This window comes from Prionailurus viverrinus, chromosome E1, assembly GCF_022837055.1.
Source record: "Prionailurus viverrinus isolate Anna chromosome E1, UM_Priviv_1.0, whole genome shotgun sequence".
Lineage (NCBI taxonomy): Eukaryota > Metazoa > Chordata > Mammalia > Carnivora > Felidae > Prionailurus > Prionailurus viverrinus.
The window spans coordinates 36,995,139-37,009,283 of NC_062574.1; the positions used below are offsets into that span (position 1 = coordinate 36,995,139).

The window sequence follows — 14,145 nt, forward strand, 5'->3', positions numbered from 1 at the left end:
GTGCAACGATTTTAGGAGTAGATTCCTTAGTGCCCCTTACCCATTTAGCCCATCCCCCCTCCCATGACCCCTCCATTAAACCCTCAGATCGTTCTCCATATTTATGAGTCTCTTCTATTTTGTCCCCCTCCCTGTTTTTATATTCTTTTTGTTTCCCTTCCCTTACGTTCATCTGTTTTGTCTCTTAAAGTCCTCACATGAGTGAAGTCATATGATTTTTTTCTTTCTCTGACTGACTAATCTCACTTAGCATAATACCCTCCAGTTGCATCCATGTAGTTGCAAATGGCAAGATTTCATTCTTTTTGATGCTCCATTGTGTGTGTGTATATATATATACATACCACATCTTCTTTATCCATTCATCCATCGATGGACATTTGGGCTCTTTCCATACTTTGGTTATCGTTGATAGTGCTGCTGTAAACATGGGGGTGCATGTGCCCCTTCGAAATAGCACACCTGTATTCCGTGGATCTACGCCTAGTAGTGCAATTGCTGGGTGGTAGGGTAGTTCTATTTTTAGTTTTTTGAGGAACCTCCATACCGTTTTCCAGAGTGGCTACACCAGCTTGCATTCCCAGGTTCTTTTGTATTTTTTGTTGAAAACAAAGAAGTACCTAAAACATGAGACTTTTAATGCAGGAGTTTGGTAAAAACTACAACTCATAGCTGGCAGACTAAGAATGATTTTTAGATTTTTAAAGAGTTGTGGAGACAGAAGAATATATGGCAGAGATGTTATATGGCCTGTAACGCCTAAAATATTTGTGTGGCCCTTCACAAAAAGGAAATCCTTATAAAGTTAACTCCATATAATCATTCCTTAGGTCAAGAAGTAAAATATTTCCAGCACCCTGGAAACCTGTGTGCTCTTCTCTGATTACAACGCTCTCTACCCTGGAAACAACCACTATTCTAACTTTCGTGATTATAATGTGCTCTTCCTTACAGTTCGACCATGTGTGTATCCCTAAACAATATAGTTTTGTTCTGTCATTAAGTCAGTTTTGTTAATCATGGAGTTTAATCATAGTTTTTAAATTTTCTGTATTCTGATTTTTGGTTGTTTGTCCTGGCAGTTACCAAGAGAGGTGTATTTATTATCTCTCATGATTGTGCGAGTTGTTTCTTCATGTATTTATAGTTTTGCTTTGTGTATTATTAAGTGACCCTTCATCTCTTATGGTACTTTTTGCTCTAAATGCATTTTATCCAATATTTAATGTATCCAAACCAGTATATGGTATAGATATTTCCATTTTTATACTACCAGCTTTTCATTATGTTTTCAGTATACCTGACAAATAGTTGAATTTTTCTTTATTCTGTTTAAAGTATTTTTTTAACGTTAGCTTTTATTTTATTTTATTTTATTTTATTTTATTTTATTTATTTTTAACATTTATTTATTTTTGAGAGACAGAGAGAGGCAGAGCATGAGCGGGGGGAGGGCGGGGGAGAGATACAGAATCTGAGGCAGGCTCCAGGCTCTGAGCTGTTTGTTAGCACAGAGCCCAGTGCGGGGCTCGAACTTGTGAACTGCGAGACCATGACCTGAGTGAGTTGAAATCAGGTGCTCAACCAACTGAGCCACCCAGGCGCCCCTTTAGCATTTATTTGCCATCTTTTAATGTGTTTTCTATTCATGCTGCATATTCTCTTTTCTTTCATTTCTTGCTTTATTTGGGTTGTTGTTTTTTTGGGGGGGCAGGTTAATCATTGTGTATTCTCATTCTCCACTAGAAGCTAGGTCCTGTTCGGTGTTTCTCATAGAAATTACCACACATATTTTCAGTTTGCCAAAGTTTGATGTTAATAGTATCTTTATCCTCCTCCCAAATAAACAGTGACCTCAGAACATTAACTCCATTTACTTGCTACTAACTTGGTGGTGGTGGTGGTGTATGTTTGTATTTTGCTTTTGTTTGTTTTTTTTTTTTAGCCTCATACAACATTATTAGTTTATATTGTCACTGTTCATCCATTTTACTGTCAGTGTTCATTTGCCTCTTTCTTTTTTGCATCTTACGGCTTCTACCTAGGGTCCCTTTCCTTCTACCTGAAGTACTCCTTTAGTATTCTTTTATATGTATCTGCTGAGGAGTTTTGTTTGCTTAAAGTACTTAATTTCGCTTTGATTCTTTTTTTTTTTTTTTAATTTTTTTTAACGTTTATTTATTTTTGAGACAGAAAGAGACAGAGCATGAATGGGGGAAGGTCAGAGAGAGGGAGACACAGAATCTGAAACAGGCTCCAGGCTCTGACCTGTCAGCACAGAGCCTGACGCGGGACTCGAACTCACAGACCGTGAGATCATGACCTGAGCTGAAGTCGGCCGCTTAACGAACTGAGCCACCCAAGGCGCCCCTGCTTTTATTCTTGAAAGATACTTTTGCTGTGTATATTTTTACATTGGCATTTTTTTTCTCTTAACAGCTGAATGTATTATTACCATCTTTTGACTCCCATTGTTACTACTGAGAAAACAACTTTCATATATCTCTCATTTCTTTGAAATTATCTGCTCTTGTTTTCCCCTGGCTGCTTTAAAAATCTTCCATCTGTGGTGGTCTGCAGTTTCACTATGATGCATCCTTTTATTTCTCTTGTTTGTAAAGTGTTAGGGTTTTTTGTTGGGTCTTGTACCAGTTCTGGATAATTATTAGCCATTGTCTCTTCAGATATTGTCTCTGCCCTGTTCTCTTTTTCTTTTTCCTATGAAATTCCAATTAATTGTGTGTCACACCATCTCACCTTATCACTTTGCCTTTTGACTTTTTTCTACTTTCTCTTAGTCTCCATTTGCTCCACTCTGGATAGTTTCTTGCCTTTCTGGTCCCAGATTCTCTTGTTTTGTTGCATCTAATTTGCTGTTAACCTCACTGTATTATTATTATTATTTTTTAATGTTTATTTATTTTTGAGAGAAAGAGCGCAAGCAGGGAAGGGGCAGAGAGAGGGGGACAGAGGATCTGAGGATCTGAAATGAGCTCTGTGCTGACGGCAGTGAGCCTGATGTGGGGCTTGAACTTGCAAACGTTGAGATCACGACCTGAGCCGAAGTTGGACACTCAATCGACTGAGCCACCCACGCTGTCCAACTGCACTGAATTGTTAATTTTTGTTATTGTGTTCCCTGCTGATATTTTCAAGTTTGTCTTTTATTTATTTATTTAGTAGAGTATTTATAATCTGTATTTGATAATTCTGGCATTTGATGTGTTATGAATCTATTTGTTGTCTGTTGTTTTTCCTAGCTGTTGCTCAGGGCTTTATTTCTTTTACGCTTCTTTGGTTTTTTGACTGTGTGCCGCTCATTTTTCCTGAAAAATTATTTGTGAAATTTCTTTGAGATCTAAAAGATGTGTTCCTCCAGGGAGAATTTTTCTTTGCTTCTTCCAAATGCCTAGAGATTTTACCCATCCAGTACTACTTTAAACCGCTGAATTCATGGCTTGCATTTTGTTTGATTGGTTTATTTTGTTTGTTTGTTGCAGCCACCCAGTCGGTATTGATCTGGATTGCGTTAACATTTCTCAGGGGAGCCCCCGCTCCCTGTATTGCCAGGGCAACTTCCTTGTAGTTCTCTGAGGGTGGAGGAAATTTTTCTCCTGGTTTACATTTTCCCTTAGAGTATAACCCTTTGAAAGTCCTTGAAGCTTGAAGTGCGAAGGGTTTCCTTATTGAACCCCCTGCCCTCAGTGGACTTTGGCCTGTGACGATCCGTTTGGCACCTTGTGCTCTGTAAGCAGGATGGTCAAGATCTGCAGGTACCCTTAGGGCAAATATGACTTGAATGCTTCATTTAAGTGTCTTGCATTCCTAATTTCCCTTAAATTTTTGCCCTGGCAGATCCCTTATTTTATCAACTCTTCAATGCTTTTAACATCTTTTTTTTCCCCATGTTTTGTCCTGTTTTTATAATCATTTTCTAAGGGAAGGTTAGTTCAAACATCTTAGCCTGCTGTATTTCCAGAAATATTCTATAAAAATCTTTCAACCCTTGGCAAACATTTATTGAGTACATAACAGAATGATTAATTTTAGTATTGGGGCTTCGGAGATATAGTCTCCCAAGTAGTGCAGATATTGCTGTGAATGGGTATCACAAGCACATTGGAGCCTGAATTTAAACAGTTGCATTTGGTTGGGGTAGGAGTGTTGGCCTCGAGGAGGTGGACTCCGCTTACAGATTAAAAACCTAAATTCTTTTGTTGGGATCATTTTGGTTAGTTTATTTTACTTTTATTTTCTAAAATGAAAATGTTAGTTTTTCCTCATGAAGGGGTACATACATGTTATGAAAGTCCAACAATTCAGGTCTCCTCCAGAACTGTTATTAAAGGGTTTACTGGGCATATATGTGTGTACATGTATGTTCATATAATAGTTTCCTAATTTCTGTTGTTTTATTTGTGTAACCAGTATCCTGTAAACATTTTTTTTGTCCTCTAAATAGTGCCGTAACAAATGTCCGTGTGTGTGTGTGTGTGTCTTTCGCATTTCTTTTCTTTTGCTTTGGATAAATTTCCAAGCTCTAATTCCCTAGTCAAAGAATATGCTTACTTTAAAATGTCATCACATAATTGCTAGCAGATTATCAGCAGTTCGCAGGTCCCAGTTTCCGTGTACCCTCCTAATACTGAAGTTTATCACTGTAATTTTGCCAGAAGAATACCTTGTTTTACCTTGCATTTCTTCATTAGTGATATTAAACGTATTTTCATAAGTTTAGTGGCCTTTTGGATTTCTCTTTTAATGCTTCTTTAAGTTCTTTGCCTATTTATTTATCAGAGTGTTTGTTTTTTTCTTCCTGATGAGGAGCACATTATTTATTAAGGTTGTTAACTCATTGTCATTTATATGGTAAACATTTTTGCCTATTTATAATTTTATCTTTTAACTTCAGGTTGACTTTTGCCATTCCGGAGTAAAAAAATTTGGAGTCAAATTTGTCACTGTTTTCCTTTGTGTCTTACTGGTTTTATGTTATTCTGAGATATACCTGAATGGTTTGTATTTTTAATGTCATGCTTAAAAAGTCCTTCACCACTAGAAAGTCATAGAAATACTTGTTTGTATTTCCTTGTAATTTTTATGTATAAGGAAGCAATCTGCTTTTCTACTTTTTTCTGATACCTATACAAATACCCTACCATCTATTTAGTAAATTCCCACTAATCTGAAACACAGCTTAATCACAGATTATATATCCATATTATAGGGGTCTGTTTCTGAGTTTTCTGTTCTGTGCCACTGATTGATCTGTCTGCTCATGTACCGGTATTATACTGATGTGGTCTTGCTGTTTTGTGGTATGTTTTAATAACTAGTCAAGTTTCCCTGCTGTTCTTTATCAACAGTTGTGTGGCTAATTTTGATTATCTTTCCAAGTGAACCTTAGAATTAATGTGTGAAATTCCACCAAATCAACTCCCAAAAGAGAGCAAGAGTGACACTGTGATCACTGCACCACTACAGCACTCTCTCGTAGCAGGAGAGAGAGAGAAAAAAGGAAAACAAAAGTAAATAAAAAGCCACATGCGTTGGCTTTTAAAGAAATTTGACATTTATAAAATTTGAATGCAGGCCCATGGTATTACCGTGTAGATCATCTTTTACATCTGCCAGTGAATCTGTAGGTTTTCTTCTATGTAATCTCCATATTTCTTAAGTTAATTTCTAAACTTATTTCTCTCGTATAGATTTTTTGAAATTTTGAATCTGCTTTTTCTTCCATTATATATTCTGATAATAATCAATTATTGGTATATGGGGAAGCTGTTGTTTTTTGTATATTTATTTTGTATTCGACCATCTTACCGAGCTCTTATTTGTTGTTTTTCAGTTGATTTGCTTAGTTTCCTTTGTGAATAGTTATATCATCCAAAAATGACACTTTTTAATCTTTAATATTTCCCCTTGTTTATACCTCATTCCCCCCCTTACCACATTGCTAAACCTTCTGTAATAATGTTGAATGATTGTGATATTAATGTGTTAACCCCTTTCTAGTTTTCTTAACTTTATTGAGTGTGTCTTTGGTATGGCACCGTTAATTTATGTTCATCTCTGAAAAAAAATACTGTGTTGTATTAAAGATGGATACTCCCAGTGTTTTTTGTTTTTGTTTTTAAGAGTTGCCCAACAATGTGCAAATCCTCTTTTGGCATCTAAAGGGAAGAATCTTGATATCTCCGCTCCCCAATACTAATGTAATGAATTATATCGGTAGATTTGCTAATAACGAACCATCCTTACATTTCTGGAATAAACCATACATAATTGTGTTATATCATTCTTTTAGTGTTCTGTGGAAATTGTGTTGCTTGTATTTATTTTCGATTTTTGCATATAAGTATAGCATGGTAAGGATAGAATTGAGAGTGAAATAAGCTTCCTGTAAATTAGGGGACAAATGTCTTCATCCTCATTTACCTACAGGATAGAAATAACATTTCCTTTGTAGGTTTGAAGGTATTGTGAAGTCGATTTGTTGAACTCTGCAAAGTAAACTGCAATTTCAGTTGTAGAAATACGGAACAATTAAAATTGTAAAATACAATTAATTTTACAGAATTCAAGTGAGATACTATCCCAGATTTACAGATAAGTTATAATCCAGCGACACTGTGATTATGCTGTCCATATTTGTTTTCAGAGAAGGTGTTTTTCAAAAATTACTCTTCTATGCGCTGTGTTTTAATCCATTATGTGTTTTGGCAGTTTCTGGCTGCTTTCTCATGTAATCCGTGGGGTTTCTTTGATGTTTTGCAGCGGCGGGTAGAGCAGCCCCTCTATGGCTTAGATGGCAGCGCTGCAAAGGAGGTGTCGGAGGAGCAGTCCGCTCTGCCAACCCTCATGTCGGTGATGCTGGCGAAGCCTCGGCTTGACACGGAGCAGCTGGCGCAGAGGGGAGCTGGCCTCTGCTTCACCTTTGTGTCAGTGAGTACCAAGGCTGACCTGATGCAGATCCGTGTTGCCCTCGAGCTCCTTGATGGAGTTTGAGGAATTATGTTTGTGAAGAGATGATGCCGTTACTAACTGTGTGCCTTCTAAAGGTAGCGTGGTTTTCTTCAGTGTCCCTTGGTTCCAGGGGGTGAGAGGGACTACTTTGTTAAAGTCTGGGCACACCGTGGGAAAGAAAATACGGTTTTAGGTTGACAAAGAAGTGAAGAAGATACAGATCAAATTCCGTTACAGCCAGAGTACTTGTCTAATTAAAGTCGCCAAACTCCAGGCGTCACTTATTTGAAGCAGCGTGTAGGTGAGAAAATGTTAGCAGGTAGGCGGGCATTCTGTAGTGTGTGTGCCAGTCTGTCTCCCCTCCGTGGTACTGGCGTGACCTGTACGCTTGCCTCCTCTCACCTCTTCACAGTGTTGGGACAGATACTTTTTCCAGGAGTATTTGGCTACCTGTTTGCTGTTCTCAGCTTGCTTCTTTCTCTCTCCTTGGAGAACAAGTAGGTTTGACCCCATTTTTACTTACCAAATTATCTAGTGCAGTTTGACTCCAGAGTTGTTATTTTTCTTGGTTTCTGTGCCCCACCACAGATGATACAGAGCAAGGGAAAGCCCCGTTGCCCTATTCTTCCATTTTTGGGGGCCTCTTTCAGAGCTAAAGTCATCACTGATCCAAATTTCTTTCTCTTCTCCTGGTTCATTCGCTCCACTTGTAACCTAAGTTTCCTCTTTATTTGTTTCGTGGATTCTGAGTCATTAATCCACATGCAGTTGTATTCAAAAAGGCCATGAAAAGGGTGGGTGCCTTAAGGAAAGGAAATAAAAATTATGAAGTAATTAGCGAACCATTGTGCACAACTTGGAATACTTTCTTACCGTTATTATTGCTTTTCCTCAAAGAGATGGTACAGCTTTTAAACTCAGAGAATTTTTTAAGCATCAGAGGAATGGAGAGACTTCTTGTGTGAAGAGGGTCTAATTTTATCTGTGGGTGTCAGAAACAAAATTGGAGAATTGACCAATACAGTCCTGTGTGTGGGCCTGACAGTAGTATGGCATAGTTTGTGTGAGAATGTTGTGGTTCTTTATAGTATGCTTACAGAGCGTGTGTCTGTGCGCGTGTGTAAAAATTACATTGTTTACTATTCACTGACCATTAAATCTTCATCTTCGAGCTAACTTTCCCAGGCAAAACCTTGGATAATCAGAGGTTTGTTTGTCCTTATGTTCTTTTATTGCCTTTTTGAAAGCTATTTCCATTTCACTTGAGGGGAGTTCCCTTTGTTTATTGCACGAATACTTACTGAATGCCCACTATGTGACAGGCATGTAGCTAAGTACCCAGGATTTCGATCAGCAAAACTCGGTCCTCTATTGTGAACCTTCCAAAAAAGGTATTGGGATGGGTGCACGTGGATAACGGCTTCCTCAGTCCTATCAGCTCGTGCACTCAGGCTGTCAGAGGAGTGCAGGTGCTATAGCCAGATTGTTCTCATGGAGAGGAGAGATGGCAGAGAAGAGTAAGAAATGAACGTGTCTGAAGAAGGAACAGGGAAATAAATGTGAAAAACAAAGGCTTAAATGGTTTGGTACAGTTCTGGATCTCTTTGCTTCTCTGCAGTTCCAGCCAGGATATAAGCTTAGTAGTCTAAAGAAAGAAGAAAGCAAAAGAGTTAACATGAACATATTTAAAAAAACGTTTTTAATAAATAAAGACCAGCAGTTTCCTGACAAATAGGCAAAAGCTATTAATTAGCAGGCAGTTTTACGGGGTAGGTGGAGGGAAGACAGATGACTAATAACATGAAAACTGCCTAAGTTCAGCCGTGGAGAGATGCAAAATAAAACAAGGTGTAACACTTTTGACCTGTCAGAGTGTTAAGGATTGTTACATTTGATAATTCTCAGTGTAGATTATAGTTTAGATACACATGCAAGTTTTATACTGACTCTAAATTGGTGCAGTCTCTTGGACAAATTGGTTTGTATCTGAGTGTTAAATTTACATGTCCTGGGACCCAGGAATTCTATTCCCATAAAACTATATGAAGATGTTTATTGCAGAAATCCGGAAGTGTTTCCCTTCACCGGTGTTTCACAGGAACTTGTATCGAGGGTGTCTGTGACCTCCACACTGCTGCACCCAGTGATCAGTCCTCAGAATGTATCTGTCCAGCATGATTCATTAGCCATAACTGATGACTCCTTTCTCCAAGCACGTCCTCTTGTGCTCCCCTCCGCTTCCACTCTTTTTGTTCTTTCTCATTTCCCAGACCTCTAAACAGTGGAGTGCCCCAGGGCTCCGTCTTCAGACTTTTGTCTGCCTTTATTCTCTACATAATCTCATTGAGTTTCTTTGCTTTAGTTATCACCCATATGCAGAGCACTTCCAAGTTTATATCTCCAGCCCAGAGCCCTGCCCCGAATTCCAAATGTATGTAGTCAGTTGCTTCTAGACTTTTCTTTATGTCTGATAAGCATATCAAACCTAACATGTCCACAACTGAATTCAATCCAAACCCATTTCTTCAACAGCCTTCCACATCTCAGTAACTGTCCATTCTCTCCTTCTAGTTGTTTAAAAACCATGGAGTCATTCTTGTCTCTTCTCTTTATTTTATATCCCAGTTACAAATCCATCAGTAAATCTTACTATTACGGTTATGTTCAGATTCCTACTGCTTCTAACCTCTTCACTACTCCTACTACTACTCCTACTACTACTTGAACTAAACCGTTGTCCCCCACTAAGGTTATGGTAGTAGCCTCCTCACTGGATTCTTTGCTCCTACCTTCTTTGCCTTTTAATCTGTTTTCAACCGATGAGAGTGATTCAGTCATGTTTGCTCAAAGGTACTTAAAATGGCACATAAAGACTTGCGTGGTCTGTTTCTCACCACTTGGCCATCTCTTACTGCCACCTCCCTTCCTTACTAGGTGCCATCCACACCGGCCACCTTGCCTTCTCAAATACTACCTGGCATGTTCTCACCTCAGGGACTTTACACTTGGTGTTGCCTTTGTCTTAACATTCTTCCCCCAGATAGTAAGTCTGCCATGCTTCTTTAGTTCTCTGCTTGAATTTACCCTATTAGAGAGGCCTACCCTGATCACACTCTATTAAATAGCAACTCCTCCTTGCCCACTCCACACAATGTCTACCTCCTATGCCCTGCTTGTTTTTCTTCTCAGTCTTATCACCAGCTGACCTGCTATAATTTACTTGTCTGACTCCTCCCCTGCCCCCACTGGCATGGAAAGTCCATCAGGTCAAGGACTTTGCTTTGTTCACTTTTCTTTTTTAATGTTTGTTTCTTCTGGAGAGACAGAGCATGGGTGGGGGAGGGGCAGAGAGAATGAGGGACAGAGGATGTGAAGCAGCCTCCACACAGAAAGCAGCAAGCGCAACGTGGGGCTTGAACTCGCGAACCCTGCGATCATGACCTGAGCCAAAGTTGGACACTCAACCAACTGAGCCATCCAGGCTCCCCTGCTTTGTTCCTTTTGATTTTCCAATACCAGAACAGGATCTACTCTAACACACTCTCAGGGCAATTATATGTTGTGTGAATTGATAAAGGCATCCTTCATATAGAGTCTAATGGAATGCTATACAGTTGACAGAAGAAATGAGAAAGGTATATACGCAGTTGACCCTTGAACAACATTGGGGACTGGGACACCCAACACCCTGCTGGCAGTCAAAAATCATGCAGTATAACTTTTGACCACCCCCCCCCCCCACCCAACTTAACTATTAACAGCCTGTTGTTGACCAGAAATCTTACTGATAACATAAACAGCTGGTCAACACATATTTTGTATGTTATTTATATTGTATACTGTATTCTTGGAATAAAGTAAGCTAGAGAAAAAATGTTATTAAGAGCATCATATGAGGGGTGCCTCCGTGGCTCAGTTGGTTGAGTATCTGACTCTTGCTATCAGCTCAGGTCGTGATCTCATGGTCATAGGACCAAGCCTCACATCCATGCTGAGCATGGAGCCTGCTTAGGATTCTCTGTCCCTGTCTCTCTCTGCCCCTCTCTTGCTCATGCTCTCTCTCTCAAAATAAATAAATAAATGTTTTTTAAAAAAGAAAAGAAACTCATAAGAAAAAATACACTTACAATACCTCACTGTATTTACTGAAAAAATCTTCATATAACTGGACCTGTGCAGTTCATACCCCTGTTGTTCCAAGGTCAACTGTATATGGTGACAGAGAAAGATGTCTAGATAGATGTTGATAAATAAAAATAGCAGGTGGCAGAATATCGTGAGTTCGATCCTTTTTGTTTTTATTTATTTTTGAGAGAGAGAAAGCCTGAACGTGAGTGGTGGAGAGGGGCAGAGGGAGAGGGAGAGAGATAATCTCCTGGGGAGGGGGGGGGGGGGGGGGGAGGGCTAGATCACATGACCCTGGGATCATGACCTGAGCCCAAGTCAAGAATTGAATGCTCAATTGGAGTGAACCATCCAGGCACTCCCGAGTTTGATTCTATAAATATCTAAAATTATATTGTTAATGTAATTTTACATGTTTTAGCATAGGAAATTCAATTTTTTCTTCTTTTTATTGAAGTATAATTAACATACAGGAAGTTGATTTTTTAAATTGTAAGATAATATAAAAATTTTTTTTTTTTTAATGTTTATTTTTGAGAGAGAGAGGGAGACAGAATGTGAGCGGGGGAGGGACAGAGACAGAGGGAGACGCAGAATCTGAAGCAGGCTCCAGGCCCTGAGCTGTCAGCACAGAGCCCTAAGCGGGGCTTGAACCCATGAACCGTGAGATCATGACCTGAGTTGGTCTGACGCTCAACCGACTGAGCCACGCAGGCACCCCATAATACAATTTTCTAAATTGTAAAACTAGTATATGTACGTTGCTCACAAAAAAATTAAAATGATGGAGAAGAGTCTTTCCTTTGCAACCCTCAGAAATGTAACCACTGTCCAGAGTTTTAGATTTTCTACTGATTTACTGTTTGAACTTCAAATAATGTATCTCTTTTTAAAAAAAATTTTTTTAATGTTTATTTATTTTTGAGAGAGGGAGAGACAGAGTGCAAGCTGGGGAGGGGCAGAGAGAGAGAGGGAGACACAGAATCCGAAGCAGGCTCCAGGCTCCTAGCTGTCCGCACAGAGCCTGACACGGGGCTCGAACTCATGAACCGTGAGATTATGACTTGAGCCGAAGTCGGACGCTCAACCGACTGAGCCACCCAACCCCTAAATAATGTATCTCTTAATTAACTATAAACAAGATCTCCCTATTCTCCATTATTTTTAAAAATTTTTTAACGTTTATTTATTTTTGAGAGAGAGAGAGCGCACGAGCGAGGGAGGGAGGGGTAGAGAGCCAGGGAGACACAGAATCTGAAGCAGGCTCCAGGCTCTGAGCTGTCTGCACAGAACTCAACTCGGGGCTCTAACTCATGGACTGAGAGATCATGACCTGAGCCGAAGTAGGACACTTAACCAGCTGAGCCACCCAGGCTCCCCTGTCTACTCTCCATTATAAGAGATGAATTTAACATACTCAAACTGTCACCCATCTGCTTTCTCATCTTTCAGTTTTTTTAGTTAATGTTACGTTGTGTGTGCTATTTATTTTTTATTTTATTTTATTTTTATTATTTTATTTTAACCATAATTTAGTATTTTCTGTTTTCCAAATTCTTCTAGGACTTTGAAAACACTTAAGGAACGTTTACAATATTATGATGGTTTCATTATTAGGCATTGCAAAACCAAGTCGTTGTGTTGGATTCACTGAGAAAACCATCCTAGTCATTGATGAGTTTTGATTGAATGAGACAATTCTAGTTGTCAGGGTCTTCTGGATTTTTTTTTTTTTTTAATGTCAGGTTTATTATTTTCTTGAAAGCTGCATCTTTTAACATTACACAGGATATTCTTAAAAGCTTGGATTTTTAAAAACGTACTTTCATATTGTTTTATGCTGAAGTATTTTAAAGTACATTCAGAAATTCTGAACGCCTATCTCTGAATAACTTAACAGGTATTTTCTAAGAAATATTGATATTTTCCTAGATAGCGTGATTAACATTATCACACTTACCTTTTATTGATGTCTATCTATTCTTATGTAAAATAGAACTTTCCTGTCAGCATCTGGGCCTCTTTGGCTACATTGACTTACAGTTCTTCAGAAAAGCAGGTTAAATGGTTAGTTCTTACCTTTTAATTACCAATTTTAATTTTTTAAATAAAACTTTAATTTTTAAAGGAAGGAGGAATAGCTGTATGAAATGTTGACATATAACTTTCTTTTTTTTAATGTAACTTTTTTTAATGTTTATTTTTGAGAGCGCACGTGTGTGTGCGCGCGCACACAAAGTGGGGGAGGGGTAGAGAGAGAGGGAGACAAAGAATGTGAAGCAGGCTCCAGGCTCTGAGCCGTCAGCACAGAGCCCAATGCGGGGCTTGAACTCATGAACCACGAGACCATGACCTGAGCCGAAGTCAGACACTTAGCCAACTGAGACACCCAGGCGCCCCTAACTTTCTCTTCTTTGGTTATCCTTATGGTCTCATGGATTTTTGTGGATGTGTATCTGTAAATGTAATCATTCCTCCTGGTGCTCAGCTGCTCACAGCCTTTTTTATGCTTTCATCATTTAATGAACATTTTGGTTGTTTCTACTTTTTGGTTATTATGAATGATACTGCTGTGAACATTCATGTCCAAGTTTGTATAGGCGTATGTTGTCATTTTAGGTATGTGCTAAAGAGTGGAATCGTTGGGTCTTATGGTAACTATTTCTTCAGAATTGCCAAACTGCTTTCCAAAGCAGATGTACCATTTTACAAACCCAGCAGTAATACATGAGGGTCCTCCACACATCCTTGTCAACACTTGTCATTATCTGTTGTTTTGATTATAGCCATCCTAGTGGACGTGAAGTAATATCTCATTGTGGTTTTGATTTGCGTTTCCTGAATACTAATGATACTGAGCACTTTTAAAATTTTCTTATGGCCATTTGTATATGTTCTTTGAAGAAATGTCATATAAATCCTTTGTCCATTTGTAAATTGAGCTATTTTTGTTGTTGTTGAGTTGAAAGGGACCCATGTCCACTATATGATTTGCATGTATTTTCTCTTGTGGGTTGTTGTTTTACTTTCTTGAAAGTGTTTGAAGCACAA

General features: G+C 38.8%; 1 protein-coding gene across 9 annotated transcripts in view; it reads left to right on the top strand.

Moving 5' to 3' along the window:
* The window catches only part of TLK2 (tousled like kinase 2), a 116,842-nt gene that overhangs the window by 44,429 nt on the left and 58,268 nt on the right, over nt 1-14,145 (top strand). For all 9 annotated transcript variants that reach the window (XM_047832609.1, XM_047832610.1, XM_047832612.1 and 6 more), the window contains one exon: nt 6,781-6,948. In XM_047832609.1, coding sequence (XP_047688565.1) covers nt 6,781-6,948 — 168 coding nt within the window. The remainder of the gene's footprint in view (nt 1-6,780; nt 6,949-14,145) is intronic.